This window comes from Scyliorhinus canicula, chromosome 4 (assembly GCF_902713615.1).
Source record: "Scyliorhinus canicula chromosome 4, sScyCan1.1, whole genome shotgun sequence".
In the NCBI taxonomy this organism is placed as follows: domain Eukaryota; kingdom Metazoa; phylum Chordata; class Chondrichthyes; order Carcharhiniformes; family Scyliorhinidae; genus Scyliorhinus; species Scyliorhinus canicula.
This window is the reverse complement of record NC_052149.1, coordinates 170,076,555-170,102,700: the sequence shown is the minus strand read 5'-3', so window position 1 is coordinate 170,102,700 and position 26,146 is coordinate 170,076,555. Positions and strand designations below refer to the sequence as shown.

Below are 26,146 nucleotides of genomic sequence, written 5' to 3'. Positions count from 1 at the left end.
CTTCCCTATAATAAAAATTGTATCTTCAAAAACTAGGCTCATCGAAAGTCCTTTTCAATCAAACCATTGGCAACAATGCCTTGATTTGGGCCATGTGCTAATCTGTCCAATTATGCAAGAGTAATCTTATTTTAGATGCCTTTGTCCTTGGAATGATCTTGGAAAAGGAGAACAGGAGGAGAGCCAAATCTTTTGTATCGTGCAGATCAGGGAAAAAGGGCAAAAGATGGTCAAATGTACCTTAAAGTTGCAGATTATCCACAAGGTGCAACAGTTGGTTTTAAAGACACATTATATAGAAAAATAAATACGCATCTAACTATATATAATCACTTGTAAAAAAAATCACTTGGCTCCCGCTCTGTAAATGCAGAGCATATAAAGGCAGAAAGAAGCAAATAAAAACTTTCCCCAAAACTATTTCAAGAAGAGCAAAGTGAAGACACATGAATGTCAAACATGACTGTCCGAGTGGAGTTTGCACACTCACCCTGTGTCTGCATGGTTTCCTCTGGTTCTCCGGTTTCCCCCATAGCCCAAATATGTGCAGGTTAGGTCAATTTGCCATGCTAAATTGCCCCTTTGTGTCCAAAGGTGTGTAGGTTAGGTTACGGAATAGCGGGGATAGGGCATGGGGAGATGGCCTGGGTAGGCTGCTCTTTTGGAGGGTTGATGCAGACTCATTGAGCCGAATAGCCTCCTTCTGCACTGTCGGGATTCTATTCTATTTTTAAAAAAAATTAAAAATGGGGCACCGTGATGACACAGTGGTTAGCACTGCTGCCTCACAGTGCCTGGGACTCGGGTTCAATTCCGGCCTCGGGTGACTGTATGGAATTTGCACTTTCCCCCTTGTCTGTCTGTATTTCCTCCGGCTGCTCCGGTTTCTTCCCATACTCCAAAGATGTGCAGAATAAGTGGATTGGCTGTGCTAAATTGCCCTATAGTGTTCAAAGATGTGCAGGTTGGGTGGGGTTGTGGGGATAGGATGCTCTTTCAGATGGTCGATACAGGCTCAATTGTCCAAATGGCCTCCTCCTGCATTATAAGGATTCTATGGTTCGATGTTACAGAATTGTGTTGGTTCAATGTAAAACAAATGGTGTTACATTAACACCCTCTAGTGGTCATAACAGGGACATATCTACACAACAATGTATAAGAATTTATGCTGGAGCCCTAATCTATATAGTACAGATTGCAGTTGAGCGATAAATAAATTTGAGTTGTTTCGCATGTTCACAAATAATGTGACAATTGACCAAAATTCTAGATGCACAACAAATTCTCAGCTGCTAGCCTGGAAATAGCTTCTTTTGAGAACAACGAATTATTACATTGACAGCAAAAAACAGTTTCATTCTCTGGTGCAATAGATTCTAGCTAAATAGAAGAGGTAATGAATTGCAGATGATCAATCTTTGAGGTACGGTCCTCATCTAAGTTTTTAATGACTTTTTTGAACTAAGTACGCCAATTGATAATTGACATAGTAATGTGGTCGGTCTTCACTCAAAGCTCCTTAGAGCCTCTACAACGGTCCCACATTGCAGGCTACTTGTTCAGCAACCCAAAGCGAATGGGAGGCCCAATGACATTCAACAGGATTGGAACCCATGAATTTTATTGTAACAAAACACTGGAACTTTCAGAAGTTCAGTCACCACTGTAAACACTTAAGTCACAAATCTGAAACGTTAACTTCACTGTTCTCTTCACTTTTGCCTCCTGACCTGCAGAATGTTTCCAACATTTTCTGTCCCTAAATCAGCTATGTTTTGCTTTGGAATGTGTTCTATGCAGCAACTAAATCAGGAAAATTCTTCTCTCTTCCAAAGACAATCCAAATGATCCAACGTACAAATAATATTTCTTACGCATTGAATTGACAGCCCAGATTATTTGTTCAAGACCCAGGGGTGGAGATTCAACCTGTGAGTTTCTGACTCAACAGCTGAGACAGCTGTCATAGAACCGAAAGTGAGACTTAAATCTCATTTTTATTTATTTATTTTGCCTTGATTTAAAGTCTAAAAAGGTACAGCACCAAGAGTAGGTATTCATTGGGGCGATTTACCGAGCCCCAACGACGCCCCAACGCCGGCACGCGATTCTCCAAGGTGTGGAGAATTGGCGCCATTTGCGCCGGCACGTTTGACGCGGATACGACAGAGTCCCGCTGGCATCGTTCACCCCTGGTCGCTGCCGGCGGGAACACTGCGCAAAGGATCGGGGGGTGGTCTGTGGGATGGGGAAAAGCGATCCTTCACCGAGGGATGGGGGGGAGGGGCCACCAATCGGCAGGCCGGCCTCTCGCCCCCAGGCCTACTTTGTTGCACGGCCGACCCCTAAACACCGATGCCATGTTGAGTCAGAGCCGGCGTGCTGAAGAAGTCCCCCGCGCATGCGCAGTTTGGCGCGGCCCAACTGCGCATGCGTGGGTTAGCGCGGCGCCCATTTGGTGCCAGGAAGGGAGGCTGGAGCGACGTGAACCGCTCCAGCGCCGTGAACCGCTCCAGCGCCGTGCTGGCCCCCTGTGGGGGACAGAATCGGTCGTACCCGGGCCCGTTTCGCGCCGTGTGATTATGGAACACTTGGTCTCCATTTTGGAGAATCGCCCCCATTGTGTTTTGAAGAAATTTTTTTTAAATTCTGCTAATTTTAATACCAATTTTTAGACAATAAAACATTTCCATTAATACTCATACTAGATTCATAGGTGTTTACAGCACAGAAGGAGGCCATTCAGCCCTTTCATGTCTATGTTGGTCAACAAAGATCTGACAACACTAACCCCATATCCCAGCACGTGGCCCATAGCCCTGGAGGTTACTGCAAGTGAAAATCTAAATGTTACGAAAGTTTCCAACTCAGCCACCCTTTGAGGCAGTGAGTTCCAGACTCCCACCACCCTCTGAGTGAAAAAGTTTCCTCTCAACTCCCTTCTTTTCCTTCCACCTCTTAACTTAAATGTATGCCTGGTAGAGACCCCTCTACTAATGGAAAAAGTGCCTCCCTGTCCAATCCATCAATGCCCCTCATAATCCTATGCACATCTAAAATGTCCCCTCTCATCCATCACTGATTGGAGCATTACAGCTCTTGTATTCTGTGCTTCAGCAAATAAATGTAAGTATTCCATGTGCCTTCTTAAACACCGTGGGGCAGATTTTCTGACACCCCCCACCCCCCCCCCCCCCCCCGCCGGATCGGAAAATCGCCGGGGGACGGCGTGAATCCCACCCCTGCCAGCCCCCGAATTCTCCGGCGCTGGAGATTCGGCATGGGCAGGAATCGCGCTGCGCTGGTCGGCGGCAGCTCGCAGCGGCCCCCCCCGGCAATGGGCCGAAGTCCCGCTAGTAATATGCAGGTCCTGCCGGCGTAACTTGGACTAGATCCCTTACCGGCGGGACCTGGCGGCGCGGGCCGACTCCGGGGTCCTGGGGGCACGGGGGGATCTGGCCCCGGGGGGTTCCCCATGGTGGCCTGGCCCACAATCGGGGCCCACCGATCCGCAGGCGGGCTGCCATGGGGGCACTCTTTTCCTATGTACCGGCCGTGTCAGCCTTCGCGATGGCTGACGCATAAGTGAACCCCCCCCGCCCTGCGCATGCACGGTGATGACATCAGCAGCCGCTGACGCTCCCGCGCATGTGCGGATCCGCGCCAGTCGGCGGAGTGCATTCGGCCCCGGCTGGCACGGCACCAAAGGCCTTACACGCCGGCCAGCGGGACGCAAACCACTCCGGTGCAGGCCTAGCCCCTGAAGTTGCGGAGGATTCCACACCTTTGGGACGGCCCGACGCCGGAGTGGTTCATGCCACCCCGTCCCGCTGGGACCCCCCGTCCCGCCGGGTAAGGGAGAATCCCGCCCTTATCTACATGACTTGTCACCTTCAGGGATCTTTGGATATGTACTCCAAGGTCCCACTAATCTATAGTACTTTGCAAGATTCCACCATTCATAGTGTAATCCTTGTTTTCCCCTCCTCAAGTGCATCACCGGCGTGGGGGGTGGCCAGAGGAGAAGAGACGGCGTGGCCGCAGTCTGTGGGTGGGGTAGAGGGGGCAGGGAGGTGGGGGGGGGTTGGGTGGGGTGGTGAGAGTGAGAGTGAGAGTGAGTGCCGGGGGGTTGGGGGGGGTGGCGAGAGCGAGAGCCGGGGGGTTGGGGGGGTGGCGAGTGCGAGTGCCGGGGGGCTGGGGGGGTGGCGAGAGCGCGAGCCAGGGGGTTGGGTGGGGTGGTGAGAGTGAGAGTGAGAGTGAGAGTGAGTGCCGGGGGGTTGGGGGGGTGGCGAGAGCGAGAGCCAGGGGGTTGGGGGGGGTGGCGAGAGCGAGTGCCGGGGGGCTGGGGGGGGGGGTGGAGAGCACTAATGCCAGGGGATTGGGGGTGTGTGGCGTGAGCGAGTGCCGGGGGGTTGAGAGAGAGTGCCGGGGAGGGGGGGGGGGGGGGAGTGCGAATGCCGGGGAGGGAGGGAGGGAGTGCGAGTCCGGGGAGGGGGGAGAGAGTGCGAGTGTGCCGGGGAGGGGGGGGGGGGGGGGGGAGTGCGAATGCCGGGGAGGGGGGAGGGAGTGCGAGTCCGGGGAGGGGGGAGAGAGTGCGAGTGCTGGGGAGCGGGGGGGGGGGGGGCGAGTGCGAGGGAGGGGGGGGCAGAGAGTGCCGAAGATGGGGGGGGGGGGGGGGGGAAGAGTGCGAGTGCCAGGGAGGGAGGGGGGGTGCGGGGGCGGGGGGGGGGGGGCAGAGAGTGCGAGTGCCGGGGGTAAAGAGTGCCAAAGGGGAAAATGAAGGTAGTCCGCCTGGCCAGATGTCATCCTCCCACAGTCGCGCCCATGAAGCCCATGGCACCTGGCTGCCGGGGGCGGGGGGGGGGGGGGGGGCTGTACGGGCAATGATGACATGTTGTCGTTTCCCCCCCCCCCCCTGCAGGCAGTCATGTTTTCTGATCAGCCAGCGATGTTGGCCACTGTGGCGGCAGCCGCTATTCTACATGTTGCCCGGGAGGAGGAGCAGCGTGGCAGAGAGGCAGCGCATGCTGTCTCAGAGGAACATACCGCAGAGGGGCAGGCGCCCAGGCTGGAGGGCCACCCGCCTGACAGGATGAGGAGGAGGGGGAGCACGAAGAGGAGGAGCACGGGGAGAGGGTGGAGGACGTCGTGGTGCCACGGCGACGGAGACACCTGAGGAGGCCCCGTGTGTACCGGCCCCGTTCGTCGTACCAGGACCTCACGGATGGGAATGCAGGAGGCGGCTCCGAATGAGCCGTGAAACCGTGGCACACATCTGCCACCTGCTGGCACACCTGGCACCGCGTGGCACTGGGGGAGGACACCCTCTCCCCGAGTCATTCAAGGTTACAGTGGCCCTGAACTTTTATGCCACGGGGTAATTCCAGGCGCTGAGTGGGGATCTGTCCGGCATCTCGCAGGTATTGGTGCATCGGTGCATCCGGGCAGTGACAGATGCCCTTTATGCCATTGCAGACCACTACATCCGGTTCCCTGTGGACCAGGCCAGCCAGGATGCCCGGGCCGTGGGCTTCGCTGCCGTGGCCGGTTTTCCCGTGGTCCACCGTTCGATCGATGGGATGCACGTCGCCGTGCGGCCACCTGCGGACAACAGGGCCGTGTTCACCAATAGGAAGGGGATCTATTCCATGAATATCCAGGTGGTCTGCGACCACCGCATGATGATCCTGCACATCTGCGCCCAGTACCCGGGCAGTGTTCACGACTCACACGTGTTATCGCAGTCATACACCCCTGGCATGTTCGAGGGACGCCACCCCCGGCTGAGGGGCTGTTTGCTGGGCGACAGGGGTTACCCGTTGCGTTCGTGGCTGATGACGCGGAGGCCACAGAGTGACGCGGATAATCGCTACAACGATGCCCATGCAGCGACAAGGGGTGTGATAGAGAGGTGCTCTGGGCTGCTGAAGATGCATTTCAGGTGCCTGGACATCTCTGGGGGGGACCCTCCAGTACCCGCCAGTTACGGTCGGCCACATCGTTGTGGTCTGCTGCGTCCTGCACAACATCGCCCAGCAGAGGAGCGATGTGCCGCAGGCAGAGGAGGGGGGGAGTGGAGGAGCAGGAGGAAGAGGCGCAGACCTCCCCAGATGAGGGAGATGGGGGCAATGGTCAGGGCAGACAGGCTGGACATGGGCCGGTGGCTGCCCACCGTTACCGGCTGGGCCAGCAGGCGCGGGTCAGGCTGATAGCCACCCAGGTCACTGACTTGGGGGCGTACGAATCGGCGAGTATGGCCACATACCGCACACCATTGCAACATCCGACCACCCTCACCCCCCCCCCCCCCCCCCACCCACCCAGCACCAACACCCTCATCCCCCTCACCCACCCAGGAGAGGGCGGCCCAGGTGGAGGGGGGCACACTCACCTTGGGCCGACGTCAGACTCCCCCCACACACACAGCTTATTACAATCCAGAAACAATTCTGTCCCCATGAAAAATCTGTATTTTCTGTCAATAAGCATGGATAGATTCTAATGCCCTCACAAAAGAGCAAATATTAACTTGCCAATGTATGTAGTTCAAACGCACATGAAGAATAAAATACTAAGGAGTTGCTGTTATCTGCAGAAATACATCGCTTTAAGCAAAGTTGGTTGCCAAGTAAAAATATTTTCTCAGCTCTTTTGCCACAAATTCTTACTTGTGAAAACAACGTTGCTAATTCAAAGATCTTACTAATTCCTGTAATCTAATATCTCATTTTTAAAATTGATTCTTTCACTTAAGTCTTGGTTTTAACAAAGCAAACAAAAAAATGATGTGATCAATGCTTAGAACTAATCTTTTGAATTGCTGTGCAGCATTTTAGATAGACAAATAGCACTTTTAACATCAAGTCTTCAAAGATATTGAGTACTTAATTTTTAAAATGTAAATACATTGTGAAATCTGGGTTGGTTTCACTCTCACCTTTGTCCTATTTCATTTCCCAACTTCTGATTCTTGTTTATCTTCCCACCAGACCGTTTCCACTTCCCTTTTATCAATCTCCTCTCTCAGTCCATGAAGGGACTGAGGGCAAGACACAGAAGCCAACAAGAGAAAAAGGCTTAAAAATGGAGCATAGATTGGAAGCAATGATTATTGTGAGATGAGCAGTTCAGACAGTTGACACTACCTCAATTGGCAGTCTCAAAGCCAGTTCAGAGGAGGACCTCTCCGTGAAACTGCTCCAAACAGGTCCAAGTAGTGGGCAACTAAGGGGATTGTCTGGCCAGACTGTCTGGACCTCATCTGCGGCTATGTTCACAGTTGGGTGTTCCTGGAGAGGGAGCATGTCGTGTCCACGGGCATCATCGCGACTTTCCATGCTGAGTGGGCACCACAGGGGCAGGATTGCTTTACCGACCCTCTTAATCGCAATTTTATTTGATGGTCATCAAGTTTCCGTTGATCTTTGTTTCGCTTGGGTAGTGCCCCTATCAGAAGCGACCCTTTTTGATTTGTCCCTCAGTTTGTTCCTTTTAGTATAATTGTTTATTTGACCTCAGAAGAGTTCAACGCCAGTTCGGATTTACACTAATAACTATCCAGCGCCAGTTGTCAAACTATTTTGATATTTTATTGAATGTTAAACACGAACAGATTTTTCCATAATCTCTTTCCTCACATTACATACCTTACGGGCACCAAGAGGTGGAGAGCAGAACTCTGCCATGCTTGGTTATTTTGGGGATTATAGGTGAACAATATAACCTGGCAAAACCTTGCTGCACTGCTCAAATGATGCAAACATGTGACAATATCCTTTGAAAAGCAGGAGTTCTATAATGATCAACTCAACTGCTGTGATATCTATACAACTTGCATTTATATTTCAAGGCAATTTCCATAATGAATTAAGAGATACCAAGCCATAGTTGGAGAATTAATAATTGATCAAGAATCAGATTCAAGAGGAATTTTAAAATCCCGAGAACTTCCTGGGTTTAGGTGGGGAGCGTCCAACATTTGGACCGAGGTAGCATTGATGGTGGGGTTGAGGGACCCAGAGTTTTAAAAAGTGTAAGAGTGGTCAGGATTCTGGAGAAGATTGCAGAGTTAGAGTTACATGAAACATAGCTGTCGCTGATCAAGAAAATAATAGCGCTCATAGCCAGATAAGACAGCAGCTCATCTACATTTCCAGAAACAATGTCACAGGAGATTTGCAGTATATATTTTACCTGTCACACTTCACATATTACATATTACATATTGATGCTGATTTGGAAGTCTAAATGGATTCCTGATTGGGAGAGTAAGGACAGAGTGAGTAAAAATGCATTCACTGTTATATATTGAAACCTGAGCTTGTTCAAATCCAACCAGCCAAAACAAGGGGAAACAGGCAGCTAACTGGTTGTTTGGTTTAATTGATGCAGCCTGGAAATGACCTATTATGTGGAAGGAAGTGGTAAAGAGAGGAATTAAGTGGGAAAATTGGGGTAGAGCCCAGGGTGTAGCCCCGGACAATAAAGGCCAAGATTTTCATCCTGCAACCTGGAGGAGTAAATTAGCTCATCCTGGCTCCATGAAGGAAAATTTTACACCCTACCTCTAGTGGTCACTTCAATCTTGTGAGCTTTGACTGAGTAAGGCTGCTCGTATTGTTGCTACAAAGTCCATTCTATTGATGGAATGGGACTTCCACTTGCACATATATAGCAATCTCCCAGCTCATTTGGATGGGTAATATATGTATTTCCAAAAACAGCAGCAATCTATAATTAACTAATTTGACTTTAACTCCCTGCCCTGGATGATATTGGGTGGCAGGTGTTAATAATAATAATCCCTTATTGTCACAAGTCGACTTCAATGAAGTTACTGGGAAAAGTCCCGTGTTGCCACATTCCGGCACCTGTTCGGGGAGGTCAGTACGGGAATTGAACCCGCGCTGCTGGCCTTGTTCTGCCTTACAAGCCAACTGTTTAGCCCACTGTGCTAAACCAGCCAATGTTCCTCTTTGTGCAACAGATACTATAATAATTTCAGGAGGCATGGACTGAAAGGCCAAACTAATTTATTTAATGATTTGGAGATGCCGGCGTTGGACTGGGATGGGCACAGTAAGAAGTCTTGCAACACCAGATTAAAGTCCAACAGGTTTGTTTTGAATCACTAGATTTCGGAGCACTGCTCCTTCCTCAGGTGATTCACCTGACGAAGGAGCTGCATTCCAAAAGCTAGTGATTTGAAACAAACATGTTCAACTTTAACCAGGTAATTTATTTTAAACTGAAAATAAAGTCGCTATCACGGCACAAACAACACGCGTCCCAGCCCAGAACGATCGGGAACTGCTGGTCCAGGACTGGGAGCTACATTTAAAGGTCCTGCTCGCGAATCCCAGCTGGACATGGGAACTCATTTGAAGCCCACGGGGTGATCCATCACCGATTTCCCCAAGTCCTCATGAGGTTTATCGCATCCTTCCCCTCTCAAGTCCAAATCATCCATCTCACTCCCGCAGTGAAGAGGCCTCTTCTGCTACTTGGCACAGGGCCTCGAGTCAGCGGCTGGTGCAGGCGGATGGGGAATGTGGAGCGGGCTGGGGATCGTTGCTTACTGGTTGAGCCCTGAAGGGCCACAGATGGAAACTCATCTTCGGTGCTGACCTCTGGCGGAGGATCAATCTCCTCAGTCTCCATTTCGGATTCCGAATCTTCATCATTGGGGGACTATCTCTCGGGACCCGCATTGGCTGAGTCCTCTTGCCAGAGGCAGTCACAATGAGCGCCAAGGATGCCGTCTCTGCTGAAATTGTCTCTGCTGGAATAGGTTCCCTGCTTCTCAGGTGGTCCAGGTGTTTTATCACAGCCTCCCTCGGACTTTGGCTTTGTAAGAAACTGGACCAGTCTTTTTCAGCACAACCCCTGGGATCCATTGGGAGTCATCTCCAAAGTTCCACACATAGATGACATCTCCTGTTCTTAAGGTCCTTTCAGATCTTCTGGTGTCATAGTTCTTTTTTGGGTCCCTGTTTTGACTCTATCTTTCCAACCCCAAGTTGGAAACCAGCAGGCTGAGCCTCGTGCGCAATGATCCCATTAGCAATTCCACTGGGGCGACTTCCGTCATCATGTACAGTGTGGTTCTATAATCAAAGAGGAACTGGGCCAATTTAATATCCAGGGAACCAGCAGGCTGTTTCTTCATTCAGTATTAAACGTTTGAACCGACTGTTCAGCCAGGCCATTGGATGATTGATAATATGATGCCATTCAGATGAGTTTAATGTCGACTTCATGTATGCCTGAAATCCTCCACTGGTAAAGGGGATACCATTATTGGATACAAGAACCTCTGGCGTGTCATGGGTACAGAAATGTTGTTGAAGTTTTTCGATTATTGCATGAGAAGTCATGGAGGACATACAATGTACTTCTAACCATTTTGAATGGTCGTCAACCCTAATAAGGAGCAATAATCCCAGGAATGGGCCAGCAAAGTCCACATGCACCTGTACCAATGGCCTTCTTGGTCATTCTCGTGACTGTAAAGAGGCCAAAGGTGAGTCTCCTGATTCTCCTGGCACAAGGAGCACTGTTTCACCAGATTCTCAATGTCCCAGTCAACCCAGTGAGGATTTTCATCTTGGATACCCAGAGTGTCCATTATTAATTCCTTCAGGGTTGGGCATCAATCTGGGCAGAGGATGACTACTTGGGTTCCCCACAGAATTGTGCCACCTTTTATACTCAGCTCTCGTAGCTTAGTGTGGAAGGGCATCATGTCATAGAATCATAGAATTTACAGTGCAGAAGGAGGCCATTTGGTCCATCGAGTCTGCACCGGCTCCTGGAAAGAGCACCCTACCCAAGGTCAACACCTCCACCTTATCCCCATAACCCAGTAATCCCACCCAACACTAAGGACAATTTTGGACACTAAGGGCAATTTATCATGGCCAATCCACCTAACCTGCACATCTTTGGACCGTGAGAGGAAACCGGAGCACCCGGAGGAAACCCACGCACACATGGGGAGGATGTGCAGACTCCGCACAGACAGTGACCCAAGCCAGAATCGAACCTGGGACCCTGGAGCTGTGAAGTAATTGTGCTATCCACAATGCTACCGTGCTGCCCTGTGGGGCATCTGTGGGGCGTCCTCGGATTCCGCTGCTAAGGATCATATGGCGCAATTTATCCAGTGTTGTGTCCATCTGGGTCCATGCTTGAATTTGCTTTGTGTATACTGACAAAGTATCCAGGAAATTAAAGGTCATGATGACTTCTTACAATGCCAGCAGAGGGGTGAAGCATGTGGGCAGCGGGAGGCGACTCAGGGCAATCACATTGGCATTGGCAATGTGTGTTCCTGGGCTCTGCCCGAGAGAGTATTTGTCAGCCGCAAAAAATAATATCCAATGTTGGGTCTGAGCTGAGGCTATGGGGAAATCAATTCATCCTCTTTGAAAAGGCCCAGCAAGAGTTTATGGTCCGTTGTGGTTGTGAAATGTCAGCTGTAGACATATGGCTAGAATTTCTTCATCCCAAAAATAATAGCCAATCATTCCTTTTCGATCTGAGAGTAGCATATTTCTGCGTCTGCCAAGGTTCTGGATGCATACGCCATAGGTCTCTCTGTGCCATTGTCCCATCGATGGGAAAGGACTGCCCCTACTCTATATGGAGAGGCATCACGTTATTACCAGTTCTCTCTTGGGTTGTAATGAGTCAGCATGTTCGATGATAGTAACCGGTCCTTCACCTTTGCGAAGGCTTCATCCTGCGCCGCCTGTCACAACGACTTCTGGTGTCCAGGGGTGATAATAAAATGGACAAATTTGGGATAAATTTCCCATAGTAGTTCACAAGGCCCAGAAAAGATCTTAATTTTGTCGTTTTTCACTGTGTGAAAGGCCTCTTTGATGGCCGTAACTTTACCCTCATCCGCGATACAGCAGACTCAAGTTAAAGTTAAATGAGCATAATGGTTCATTTCAATATGCGCACCTGGATCTAGTGAGATACAGATCGGGAGTCACAATTCCGTTGAATCTCGCAAGAAATTTTGAGCATCACCAATCTCGATGCAAGCTTCTTGCGAGATTCAGCGGCCTTTCCCTAACATCAAGTTGGGTGCGATGAGGACGCTGAATCACCTTCAGGGGTAGAACGTTTTGATTAACGCAGTATCCTCGGTAGGTCACTTTGCCTGCCTGAAACACACGCTTTTCTCTTTTGAGACGGACATCTGCATCAGAAAAGCGTCTCAAAATCGCCTCCAGGTTTGCTACGTGTTCTTTTTCCATGGCTCCTGTGATTAGTACATCGTCTAGGTATTCTGCCACCTTAGGTAACCCTTGGAGAATGTTTTCCATCATGCGTAGAACAGTGTTGCATGCCGACGAGACTCCAAAGGACAGGCATGTATATTTGTATAAAGTAAACCCTTCTGAGTGTTAATTGTATGGATGACTCGCCTAGCTCTAGCTAAAGATGGGCATGACTCATATCTAGTTTGGTCAGGCAAACCCCTCAGAAATTGTGTTTCTCTTAATATTTTAAAAACGATTGATGATGAATAGCAGTTTCATTTCTGTTCTAGTCACAGCTCTAATGAAGTGAAAAACAGTACACAGCTACAACTAGACAAATGTTCACAGAACTCCCTGATAGGAATGAAGAACTCTTCACAACAATATTGCGATGAAGTTATTCACAACTTATCTATTGACACAAGATTGGTTTATATGTGTGTCAATGTGAAATAGACAGTAGTGCTCAGGACTGATTTGGCCTCCTACTTCATTACAGCAGCAGATAGGATACCAGCTCCATTAGATAGTTCTTTCACAGCTTTCTAATCTATCTGGGTAGATGCCGATTCCAATCTTGTATGAAGTGATGTATTACAAATACACATGGATTTACAAAGCCTTTAACCTCCTTATTGTTAGCAGAAAGTTCTCTTTGAATTTTTAGACCAGCCACATTGTGAACAAAGTTCTGTCTGCAAATTGTTTCTTTCTTGCTGATCTCAACACAGCCACAGATTTACCCTGGCGAGTGCTGGACAGTTATTGGTGTGAGATAGTATTTGTTGTGTAACTGAAATAAAACATTTCATGAAAATTAGAGACAAAAAATAGGTCTAAGGTATGTTAGAACATTGTTCAACTTTATTGGTTAACATTGAAAGAAGTACTTCATATTTGGCATTATGGAAATGACATGATATTACTGTGTTCTGCCATAATAGGGTTATCCATTAAAAATAATATTCCAATATTTAGCCCATTTAATAATATAAAAATATAAAAGAAAGTTTCAAATTTGTTAGATAAAATATTTTCATATAAAAATACTGTGTTCACATTCCTGTTAGGCAATGATAAATTCAACATATTGCAATTCAAACACTATAAAATGCTACACTGTTCATTGCTTGCATCATCTTAATTTGTTTGTAAAGTGTACTTTCATCGTTAACGTTCAGACGCGTACAGGTCGCTTGATGTTGACAATAACAAACAAGGAAAAGTACCTGCTTGTGGTTTCTATTGGTACCAATGTTGGTTGATGAGACAAATTAAGTACCATAACAAGAATTTGGTTAAAATGTTAACTTACGTTAAATCTTCACTCTTCAATAATCTTTACTGTAGAAAACATTGCGAGTGCTACATCTTTAAAAGTTCTGCTTATAGTTCCATTTATAACACAAGTGCAAGACTTTGATTTTTTGCCTGTTCCAGATGGTGCACACAGCACTTGGGAAACAACAATCATTTTCGAATCATGTTACATTTTAAGAACGTAATTACAGATAATATTCCTAGCCCAATATTTATCCCATATGTTTTGTAGTGTAAGGGAAGTCTGGATTCCATGGTATTTCTAAATTTTAAGAAATTATCGAATACTTTTCTTGCCTGCAGTGCATTCTTAGTGAGACACTGATTCTCCGGTTCCCTGGCTAGTGTGTTTCTCGTTGGTGGCCGTTCGCTCATGGAGCGATTCTATCTTAATAATAATAATAATAATCGCTTATTGTCACCAGCAGGCTTGAATGAAGTTACTGTGAAAAGCCCCTTCCCGCCGCTTGTCAATGAAATTTCTCAATGAAGCCACCCCATGCTGCCGGGAAACCTGTGAGCGGGAGTGTGCTGCTGGCAGGAACAGAGAATTCCAATGGCCGGAGAATTCCAGCCATTATCATTGCGCCACCTTATGCTATTCTATTAACTGGTATATATGGAGTGAGGTCATTAAAGGTCTACACCATTTTGGGGGAACACTTCAATGTACTTGACACAGAAGAAGTTCAAGAAAAGCGCAAACTTATAAAAGTTCCTTCCACAACTGTCCAAAAGCATTCACATGGTGATCTCCTCGGTCAGAAAATCTGAATGGGTGAGCAAATGAGAAAGGCAGATTAGATAGAGCACCTTGTCAAGAGGGAGGTATGGGCACCATATTATTTAAAAACTGCCTTTTGAAGACGAATTTGTGATTTAACAGTAGACTATATGAACTTTAGCTTATTTTTATACAAAGCTGTTAAATTTCACATGCGTTTTCACGTGCATTGTAAAAATATTGTGGCACCAACAATTTTTGTTGATGCAACTGTCGAGCAATATGATTTACTATTATTGGCATCGGGAACTTAGCAATTGTGCAGGCTCACTATGTAATCTAAATCTTTGTCTCTTAAATACCTTAACATTCAGAATAATTTACAAAGGTAAAATTAGCTGAGCTAAACGCATTGGGATGTGCAGCAATACTAGAATTTTTTTCTACTGCTGATGTAAAATACTGTGGGCAATTAATCCTGCTGTCTAATCCCCTGACTATCGTAAGCATTAGCAATTTTAAATCATTTTTACTATGGCAGAGCACTTTGAAGACATTAATCCTGTTGCTACTAAATTATCCTATTGTATTCATTTTTGTTATCAGAATAGAGTGAAAGAACCTGTCAATCAATCAGCGTGGGTCTAAGTATTCGCCAGAAACTCAAAACTGTTAATTCTTTACTTTTTACAATGTATCATTTCCGTTCCTTAGTATCCAAGGTTAGCATTCCCAGATACCACTTACTGACTATTTTTATTGACCATCCTTTTGATTTCAACACTGATAATAGCTCTTTGGCCTTCACCACGGTTCTCGAATGTAAAAGAAAGGTAAATATATCTGGATAGAACATTGACATCAGCAATTACACCCAAACAACAAATAGCTGTGGTAATGGAGATGTTTCAGGAGTTCATTTCATGTTTTAAATAAGTTCAACTTAGCTTGCTCATGGGCTCTTTTCACATTCATGTAGCTCAGTGCTAAGAGCCTTTGCTTGCTGAACAAATTGCAAACACAGATCTTCGTTTACGATGTAGTTCTTGTAAATGTTGGCAAGCCGAGTGCAAACATTAAACAAATCTTGCTTGTTTCCTAGTTCGGTAGCTGCAGCAAAGGCCAAATGCAAGTAGCCAGCAGCATCGTATGCATCCTGAAACCAAGGGAAAGGGAAATACATTTTTAAGAGTAGAGAAGCCATTTAAACAAAGATGTAAAGTGCTCTAATTCATAATCAGTACTTCAAAGACCAGTTCAGATTTACAACTTTTAAAAAATGCTATAAAATAATGAATTACTGTAACATTGTGGTAGTCACCACTGTTGTATTATATATTGCATACGAGGGTATTACAATAAGGTCCCTGTACTACAGGTACGGGGGTAGATCCTTGCCTGCTGCCTCCGCCGAGTAGGCGGAGTATACATGTGTGGGCTCTCCGAGCTGCAGCCATTTCGGCAGCAGCTGCGGGAGGCTCCACATCTCTGCGTAATAAAGCCTCGATTACACTCTACTCTCGTCTCGTCGGAATTGATAGTGTATCAAACATATCAGACTATCATCTACAGAACATCTTAAAAAATATACTAGGTAGGGAATTTGTTTTCAGTAAGTTCAAAAGACCATTTTATTATCAAGTCTATTTTCTTCCACAAACCCTTCACAATTAGCTCAGTGGTGCCCTCCATCCAACTTTACTCTACAGGCCCCTCACTCTAAAAGCCCTTTCCACCCCCTCCCCTCCCCGTGATGTTGAAGCTCTGGGACTCCCTCTCTCCCCCTGGTCGACCCTCCTACACCAGCATCACTCCTCCCCCCCCTTCTCCCAAGTGTCACCTCCCCTCCAGCCCCTGGAACCTCCAATCTGTTTGGCTGACAGCTCTCATTGGAGGGAATTCTTTCCACTCATTTAAGTGAGTGTTAAATGCCAGTAGAAGTTTGAGAGTCGGCATCTGCACATTCAGCCCCAACTCTTGGGATGGCGAGCGCTGATCACTCTCCATCCTTAAAATGGAGGCACGGTGGCACAGTGGTTAGCATTTCTGCCTCACAGCTCCAGGGTCCCAGATTCAATTCTGGCCTGGGGTGACTGTGTGGAGTTTGCATTTTCTCCCCTGCCTTTGTGGATTTCCTCTGGGTGCTCTGGTTTCCTCCCACGGTTCAAAGATGTTCAGATTAGGTGGATTGGCCATGCTAAATTGCCCCTTTGTGAACAAAGAACAAAGTATATTCCAGCACAGGAACAGGCCCTTCGGCCCTTCAAGCCTACACTGACCATGCTGCCCGCCTGAACTAAAAACCCCTACCCTTCTGGGGACCATATCCCCCTATTCCCATCCTATTCATGTATTTTTCAAGACTATCATATCTGCTTCCACTACCTCCCCCAGCAGTGTGTTCCAGGCTCTCGCCACCCTCTGTTCAAAATGCTTGCCTCGTACATCTCCTTTAAACCTTGGGTTACTGGGTTACAGGGATAGGGTGGAGGCATGGGCTTAAGTAGGGTGCGCTTTCCAAGGGCCGGTGCAGAACTCGATGGGCCAAATAGCCTCCTCCTGCACTGTAAATTCTACCCCAGATCTGGGCAATAACAGAGGGTGGACTTTTCCAGTCCTGCCTGAAGTCAATGGACCTATTGCTGGTTCATCAAAGTTCCTGTACCACCAGCTATGCTTCCAGCAGCAGGTGGAGCCGGAAGATCCCACACAGGGTTTTTGTGTGAATTGAGAGAGAATTGTTTTGCCAGTATTGCAAGAGTCCCAGTATTTAACCTGCAGATTATAAAGAATTAGTCAGACAATTTTTCTTCGGTCAACACAAGAACGAACAAAGTATGTTTATTGAAACTATTTCCCGAGTTTAAAAAACAAACTCGGCAAATCGAAACCACCACTCTTACATCACACACATTCCCTGGGCCCACACATACGCCAGTACAGATGGTAGAATATAAAGATAGTTTAAGGATTTTTTTACAAGATGATGATAAACAAAGGAGTATACAGTTAGCTATCCTCTGGCTGGTCTCGCTGTGTGATTCTACATTGCGGCCATATTGTTCAGTTGTCTTCCTGGGTGTAGTTGTACGGAGCAGATTTCCACGTGTTATTCCCAAAGGATCTCAGTTTGCAGTAGATTTATCTTCTTAGGGCGTTTTCTTTGCAAATCTGGCCACAATACTTTTGAAAGAGAGAGAAGCGGAGAGAGCAGACTGCCTTTTGCAATCTTCTTTCAGTTAGGCGTTCTGATCTCTGACCTCTCTTGCTAACCAAGTCCCTAAAAATACCCTGCAGGCTGCATAGTCCAAGGAAATTGTACGAATCCATCTCTGCTGCTGTCTTTTTTTTAAAAGAGCAGTAATTGCATGTTGATGTCTCATCCTAGAACCATTTGAATGTTTCAGGTTAGTGTAAAGCCAGCAGGAGGATGGGGTGTTCAGATAGTTTTGTTTCATCCCACTTGGTGGAATGCAAGTTTGCATTCTGTAGCCATCTGACAGTTCTCCATTGTTTTAAGATAATTTCACTTTTTTTAATCCAGCCAGAAAGAAAATGATATTGTATACTTTAAAAGGGTGCATCCTCATAAGACTATATAAAGTGATGGAATAGCATAGAAGACTATTTAATCTAATCCCTTGTCAGATCACTGAAGTTTCTAGTTGCCCTGTCTTTTCGCTCTGCATTCTTTCCCTTTCAAGTATTTATCTGATTCTTACAGGCAGTGCTTTCCAGATCACAACAACACACTGCATTAAAAAAACATTCCCTTAGGTCCTCTGATTCTTTTGTCAATGACCTTAGCCTATGTCCTCTGGCGACTAAATCTTCAGCTGCTGGAAGCAGTTTCCTCTTATTTCTCAAAACTGTTCAGGATTTTGAACAGTTTCATCAGACCTCCCTTTAACCTTCTGTCTCTGGGAGAGTAACCCTATTTTCTCCAGATTCTCCAAGCAAATCGAAGCTTTCGTATCTAGCGTCAGATGAGCAAACGATTGCATTCTTTCTAGGGATTGATGATTTTCCATAAGTGTGCCCAAAACACTCCAGTTAGTGCTGAATCAGTGTTTTAAAAAGGTTAGCAAAAGTTCCTTATTTTTATACTCTATTGCTCTCTTTTTTTCAAAATAAATTTAGAGTACCCAATTCATTCATTCTTTTTTAATTAAGGGGCAATTTAGCGTGGCCAATCCACCTACCCTGCACATCTTTGGATCGTTGGGGCGAAACCCACGCAAACACAGGGAGAATGTGCGAACTCCACACGGACAGTGACCCAGAGCTGGGATCGAACCTGGGACCATGGCACCATGAGGCAGCAATGCTAACCACTGCGCCACCGTGCTGCCCTTATTGCTCTCTTTTTAAAGCCAAGGGTCCCATATGCCTTTTAACAATCTTCTAAACTCATCCTGACACCTACAACAACTTGGGTACATGCACTGCCAAGTTTCTCCATTCCTACAACCCCTTTAAGATTCTACCATTTAGTTCATAATAGGTGAGATGCTCTGGTCCCCCCGCGGTTTGTTTCTCAGCACTGGGAGGCAGGATCTTCTGGTCCTGCTGCTGTCAATGGAATTTCCCATTGAATCCACGCACTGGAAACCCGTCGCTGGGGGTGCGCCATTGCGGGGGGGGGGGGGGGGGGGGGGGACAGGAAAATCCCACCAACGTGAACAGCTGTAAGATCTCACTTATTAATATCTGTCCTAACTCTTTCAACCAAAATAATTTGGCTTTCATTTCTGAATTAAATTTTGTCTGCCATGCATCAGCTCATTTCATCAATCTCTCGGTGTTCATTTGAAGGCTGTTACTATTCTCCCTACTGTTTATTAGATTTGCAAGTTTCACATCATCTGAAAACGTTGAAATTTTGGTCTGCATACTCAAGTCTAAGTTATTAATAGGAATCAAGAAAAAAATACTCAACTCCCAGGGGCACCACCACACATTTATTCCAGTCTGAAAAATCAATTCCTCGCCACTATAGTTTGCTTTCAGTTCCTTATTTTGTATCCGTACAGGTACCAGCCTTTATAATAAATTTTAGGCGCGATTTAACAACCGCGTTGTCCCCGGCATGGATCTGGGCGCGCTGCATAAATGCCAGGAAAGGCCAAAATCAAGATCCGCGCACTACCTAACTGGCCTGCTCCCGATGGCAAGTTCTGGCTCTCATCCAAAAATGGAAAGCATATTTAACTCCCAGTTGCATTCGTTTCAATCTCAGTGACGACCCAAGGTGTACATGCGTTGATGGTCTTACGATGAGATGATGGACAGCAGGTGCCGCAGGGGATTCTTCCTCAACCAAAGGACAATGCGGCACTGTGCTATGTTCTTGTGGACTTGCCACCCCCTGGAGATGGAGGACATCCGTTCCCGGTGGTCGTGAAGGTCACCGCAGCCCTCAAAGTCCATGCAACCGGCCCATTCCAGGGTTCGAGCGGGCACCTGTGTGACATTTCACAAGCTACAGCCCACAGGTGCATCTGGGTGCCCAGGCACCTAACTACATCACCTTCAACCTGCGGCAGGCCCACCAAGATGCCCTAGAGCAGGATTGTCAATGATCGCCAGGATGCCCCAGGTCCAGGGGGCAACAGATGTCACGTATGTCACCCTGCAGGCACTGGGGTATCAGGCAATGTCCTTAATAGGAAGCGATTCCACTCTCTGAAGGTTCATATTGTGTGCGACCACTGCCTCCGTATTATGCATGTGTGTGCACAATACACAGAGAGTGTGCATGACAGCTACATCCTTGGGCACTCGGAGATCCCTGGCATCTTCGAGGACGACCCCAGGATGATGGGTGAGCTCTTGAGGGACATGGGGTACCTGCTGAGGTGCTGGCTGATGACACTGGTGTGGAGGCCTGAGACAGAGGTGGAGACCAGGGCCGGTATTCTTTGAAATGCCACCAAGTGTTGATGCCAGCGTAAACACCGGAGTGGTGCATGCTGGTGTCGATGGGCCTCCTGGCCCAGCGATTCAGCGGCCTTCAGGGGGGCAGCACGGCGACAGAGTGCTGTGCGCTGCTCCGGTGCCGAAAGGCGGCCCTACACTGCCAGCGCGGGTCCACACATGTGCGCGACAGCCATCTCCATGCTGGCGTATGCGCATGGTGGCCGTTTCCATTCTGGCGAAGCCCTACGGCGGACCCGCGTGGATGGAGGTAGCCCTCGTCCAGATCACGGGTGCCCACCAATCGGTAGCCCCCGATCGCCTGGACGGCGTGGGGGCTGCCCCCAAAGTCTGATCCCCCACCACCACCCACCAGGACGGACACCACAGCTGTGGGTTAAAGTTCCCGCCGGGTGGTACCACGTTGGAACCACGCCGACGGGACTCGGCGGAACTTGGTAGTAATTCAGCCGGCCGAACGCGGAGAATCGCCGCAGGGGCCTCTTTCAGCGGTCACCAACCAGCGCCGCGATTCTCTGGTCGCCAGAGAATCGTGTCCCGGCATCGGAGCAGCATGGCGGGAATTTCCCGCGTCACCGCCAATTCTCCGACCCGGCACGGGCTGAGAGAATCCCGGCGCTGATATAATGAGGCCGATGCTGCCATCTGTGCTGTCACTGAGCAGCGTACTACTCAAACTGCGGTTCCGATGCCTGGACCACCCTGGTGGTGCACTACAGTACAGTCTCCAGAGAGTCTCACGCTTTGTGGTGGTCTGCGGTGATCTCAACAACCTGGCACAGCAGTGGACGATGTGCTGGAGGAGAGGACGAGGGACAAGCAGCCTCACCTGAGGAGGAGGAGGTGGACCAGGAGAGGATGGAGGACGAGCCTGGGGAGGACCTGCAGGAGGAGCCACAGGATGAGGGTGTGTCCGTCGGCTCACCCTTCCCCCCCCCAACTTCCCGCTTCCCTCCCATCCCCTTCCTACCCCCATATTTCCCTCGTTCTACCTACCAGCAGCTGCGTGGGGGGGTGGATGATCCCCTCGACTAAGTCACAGCGCTGTTGGAAACTTGGAAACCTCGCTGATGTGATGTCACGTTGGTGGGTTTCGGATATTCAGTAAGGGGGGAACCCTGTGGTGGTTGGGGGGGAAGCGTTGGCTGGGTAATTACATTCAAATATAATTATAAATATTAAAATGAGGTTCTTGCCCTTTGAGTTTACCATATTGTAATCAGGGAAGGCAATTTCCCTTGGTAAAATAAGAGATACCTTTGGTTATATCTATACGAAACCACAGGCTTTGTAGCTAATCCCGATATCTACTCTTTTTCATATTGAACATTTTAATGGTTAATCTTTAATACTAGAGCACAGGAATGCTTACTTGGTATTCGGCTACTAATGTCAAAACTGAATTTTCACTTGCTTATGGGTGCCTTGCAAAAACTGATGGTACACCGCCACCAGAGCAGTCTACCCATGGTTGATGAGCCACAAGGTTTTGTTATTTGGCTTCAGATCACGCCAAATCATTGAACCTAATTACGACTATTTATGGAGAACAATAACAAAGTTTGGTGGTTTTAAAAATGCTGATGCAACTTCAGTGCATGTTACTCATTGTGGATCAGTTTAGAAAATGAGAGCAGAAAAGTCAGTTAAACTTTCCCCACCTTGAGTTTGTGAAGTGTAATGTCACCTAGTCTGAAGTAAATCTTCATGTAGTACATGGCTTCTTTGGCAGACTGCAAAGGATGGGAACTGAGTGATAGTGCCTTCAGGTAATAGTTCTCAGCCATCTCATATTGTTGGTATAAGTAGTATACGGTGGCTAGTCGATAAAAAGCAACCTGTTCCTTCAGCTGGTTTCCTGATGATTGAAAAGAAAACCTTTGAATTAATAACATCATAAAATGATTATTTTTCTGTGTTATTAGTGAAAGAAAAAGGTTAAATGCTTTGGTATTAAGGGTATTAACCTGAATAATGGGACACAAGTAAGAGTCCTGGTGATCAAATATTGAAATGGAGGGTGCAATGAACCAGCCTCGCCGTGCCCGACTTGGTGATGTGGCGAGGCCGTTGAATGGGCAGCACGGTAGCATGGTGGTTAGCATAAATGCTTCACAGCTCCAGGGTCCCAGGTTCGATTCCCGGCTGGGTCACTGCCTGTGCGGAGTCTGCACATCCTCCCCGTGTGTGCGTGGGTTTCCTCCGGGTGCTCCGGTTTCCTCCCACAGTCCAAAGATGTGCGGGTTAGGTAGATTGGCCATGCTAAATTGCCCATAGTGTCCTTAAAAGTAAGGTTAAGGGGGGGTTGTTGGGTTACGGGTATAGGGTGGATACGTGGGTTTGAGTAGGGTGATCATTGCTCGGCACAACATCGAGGGCCGAAGGGCCTGTTCTGTGCTGTACTGTTCTATGTTCTATGTTCTAATGGCATAAGAGAACTCCCACAAGATTCAAAACGTCTCACGATAGTCAACGGAATCTCACGAGACGTCATGATCTGGATCTCGCCCTCAGCGGGTGATATCCAGATTAGCATATTTAAGTGAGCCATTATGCCTTTATAAGTATGTCTGCGCTGGATTCTCCAGGTACCTAGAAAGTAACAGCTGTGCCTGCACCAGGGCGCTGTTTGGCACTGGCCCACACAAATGTGGACCAGGCATAATGGCCCGGGAGGGGGCGGGGAGGGTCTCCCAGGCCATTAGAGACCCCTGGGTGTACAGGCTCTGGGCAGGGTGGTACCCTAGCACTCGCTAGCACCCGGGCACCTTGGCACTAGGTCCTGAATTTTTAAATATATACATAATGTTTGTACATATGTTTGCCATCTTTATATAAATCTGATATTTTGAATAATCACAATCTCACTTCTTGGTATGGTGAATTCATTTTGTTGCGAGTCATGTTGGAGAGTGCGTTGAAGATAAGGTGACAAAAGTCTTGACACTTCAACTCATGCTCCTTTCAAGAGCACCCACCTCCAATCTCTTCTGAATTTATCCTATGGTATGGTTACATCAGGGGTTCTAGCTTTCCCCAGCACTTGGTGACATAGGAGTTGGCTTTCTATGAGGGTCAGATCAGACCTGAAGGCTGGAATTAAGGCCTGGATACCCCAGAAAGGTACGTAACTTAAAAATATGTATAACTAAATGCAGCCCACTCCCTTCAAAACAACTGTTGGGGAATCACCGGCAGCAATTTCCTCTTATTCCAGACTAGAGCCAAGATGACCCCGAACCCATCTGGTAACTCAGGTACACTTTTGTACCTCTTCATTATTTTGAGCTTTTCAGCTGTATATTTCGTGATGCTGCCACCCATTATGTACTGTGAAGCAGGGAACTTTTCCTTGACCCAAGAGTCTATTAGAGCACAGTTCGAATAGTCCTCTGGCATTTCGTCCAGGCCACAATCTCAAAAGTATTTCTGTCACTAGAGTATAGAAATTATCAAAGTAAAAGTAGCAGAAATTTCCATTTTTAAATGTAAATTAACCTTTTAAAAAATAAGTAGATTGAAATTAACATATACTATTTTCCAGTCATACTTAAACTTAATAAATAAATGAGAAATTACTCACCAGTGATTACACTGAGTCTCACAGCTGCAATCGCATATTCTAGAGCTTGTTCTAAATGGTTCAGTGACGTATTAAGCTCAGTCAATTTATTAAAAAGTCTAAGCTCTACATCAGTATCTCCTGTCATCCTAGCCAGAGGCACTGCCCCGTCCTGAGGAATAATCCATAAAGTTTCACGTTAGACATAATCAGACCGCTAAGTAGACACCAATGTGAATTATTAAGCAATAATAATGCTTGATTTTGAATAAAGATATGATTCTTTATCAAATTTTACTAAAACAGGAACCCCAAGAACAGCAAAACTGAACTGGATGAATGAAAAATTAGCAATTATATGACATTGTGTCATGTTTTTGGAAACTTCACAACGGGTTGGATTTTATGAACCCTGGGTTTGCAGGTATTAGGCGGGGTGTAAAAATGGGAATCATGGGTGCTGTTCCTGGTACCTACCCATCCCACTCTCCCAATACACTGACTACAGAGGAGGCGTATTCGACGGCGCTTTGTCAGCTTTTTTGGCCTCGGGGAGTTTCTCCCCACTGAGGCTACACACAGAGAGATTTCTTGCTGGCAAGCTGATTTCACCAGCAGGAACGGCTGCTCGCAGATCGGGGCACTATTTTGAACGTCAGCTCCGATCTCCCCCTCCACATTTTCAGAAACCCCCTTCCTTTATTGATCAACTTTCACTCTGCAAAACTTGAAAAGCACCTGGGAACACTCACCCCCCTCCCACCCTTCACCTCGCTCCAATGGGCAAGGCCCCTACCAGGCCCGAACATATATGCACCTGACCCCAGGTCTCTTTGGACATCCACTGAACTTTGCTTCATATCATCTAGAAATTACCCTGATCTGTCCTTTTTTGGTCCAAAATTGATAACCTCACACTTGCTGACATTGGAATCCATCTGCCACAGTTTTGCCCATTCACTTTGTCTGTCAATATCCCTTTGTGATTTGATGCTGCCATCTACAGTGTCTACAATGCCACCCAATGCGAACTGCTGAGGAAAAGCATTATTGTGAGAGACGATTTTAAAGAGCGTTTTTGTGAGTGGAGTTTGGAAACTCTCATGTGACAATCATCTGGGGGGACTCGGAGGAGAAAACTACGGACACTAACTTGGGTTCAGAGTGGAGTATGTGTATTTGACCACAGCTACTCTGCACTTGGTGTTAATGACACCATTGTAGTTTAAGATGTACTTTGTAATCCGTGTTAATCTTAAAATCTGTGTGTAATTGCTGAAGAAGGAGTAAAGAAGTACTGTGTTATAATGCAAATTTTTCATGTTCAATAAATGCTTTTTTCCCTTGTTGGTAGAACTAATTAGGGGTTGTGCTACTCTGTCCCTCCATATATTATGGATAATAATAAAATCTATGCGGCTGGATTCTCCATGTCAGAGACTAAGTGCTGGCGCTAGGACTTAATCGGTGGTGTTCTATGACCACTGAGTCGGCGCTGGTCCTGTGCATCTCCGTTAATAGGTCCGTTGATAGGTTAGCACCGGCGCCATGTGGAATTAGAGCAATATTCACTGAAAAACAGTGTCCTATTTGCCAGGGTTGGGATTGGCACATGATAGGCTGACAAGCTACAGCCGCACCGCAGCGTACCTGCCTCGGCCCCATGCTCACCCCACACGCACTCATTCCAGTCAAGAAGATGGCATCCGGAGGGGGGGCACCACAGTTTGCAGATGTGGAGCTTGACACCCTGCTGGACTCCGTGGAGGATAGGCGGGCCGTCCTGTTCCCTGGGATGGGAAGGAGGCAGCCACTCATACACCACACTGGGCACAGGTGGCAGAGGGCATGGGAGCCGTGGGTCCCACCACCAGAACCAGCCAGCAGTGCCTCAAGAAGCTGCGCGGCCTCCTCTGGGCGGCCAGTGTGAGTAGCCAGCAACGTGCCCCTGGCAGCAATCCCCGTCCCACACACCCATTATCCCCCCATCCCCCCGCAACCTGGAGAGCAACCAAACCCCACCTGCTATAGTCTGCTCGCACACCACCTTGCACCACATGTCAGCACCCATACCATCTGCCATGGGTGTCAGACTGCCTAACACTGTATTTTCTGTTTCATTGCCCCCCCCCCCCCCCCACATTGGAGGGCGACATGGGCCATGGCCCCCAGGTCAGCCACCGCTCATCATCCTGGTAACTGGTTACACCCCTATCCTTCTCTATCTCAAATACCCCCCCCCCCTCCGACCCCCATCCCCACCTGTGCCACCCCAAGGGTTTGGTGGGACCGTGTGATGGAATGGCCAGCTTGCATGAATGACTC

At 47.6% G+C, this 26,146-nt stretch overlaps 1 protein-coding gene across 6 annotated transcripts in view; it reads right to left on the bottom strand.

The window, feature by feature from the left end:
* Positions 1 to 13,115: 13,115 nt before the first annotated feature.
* The window catches only part of sh3tc2 (SH3 domain and tetratricopeptide repeats 2), a 133,376-nt gene continuing 120,345 nt past the window's right edge, over positions 13,116 to 26,146 (bottom strand). For all 6 annotated transcript variants that reach the window (XM_038795528.1, XM_038795526.1, XM_038795527.1 and 3 more), the window contains 3 exons: positions 23,843 to 23,993; positions 21,921 to 22,117; positions 13,116 to 15,478 (listed from right to left, as the gene is read on the bottom strand). In XM_038795528.1, coding sequence (XP_038651456.1) covers positions 15,275 to 15,478; positions 21,921 to 22,117; positions 23,843 to 23,993 — 552 coding nt within the window. In that variant the 3' untranslated portion in view covers positions 13,116 to 15,274. The remainder of the gene's footprint in view (positions 15,479 to 21,920; positions 22,118 to 23,842; positions 23,994 to 26,146) is intronic.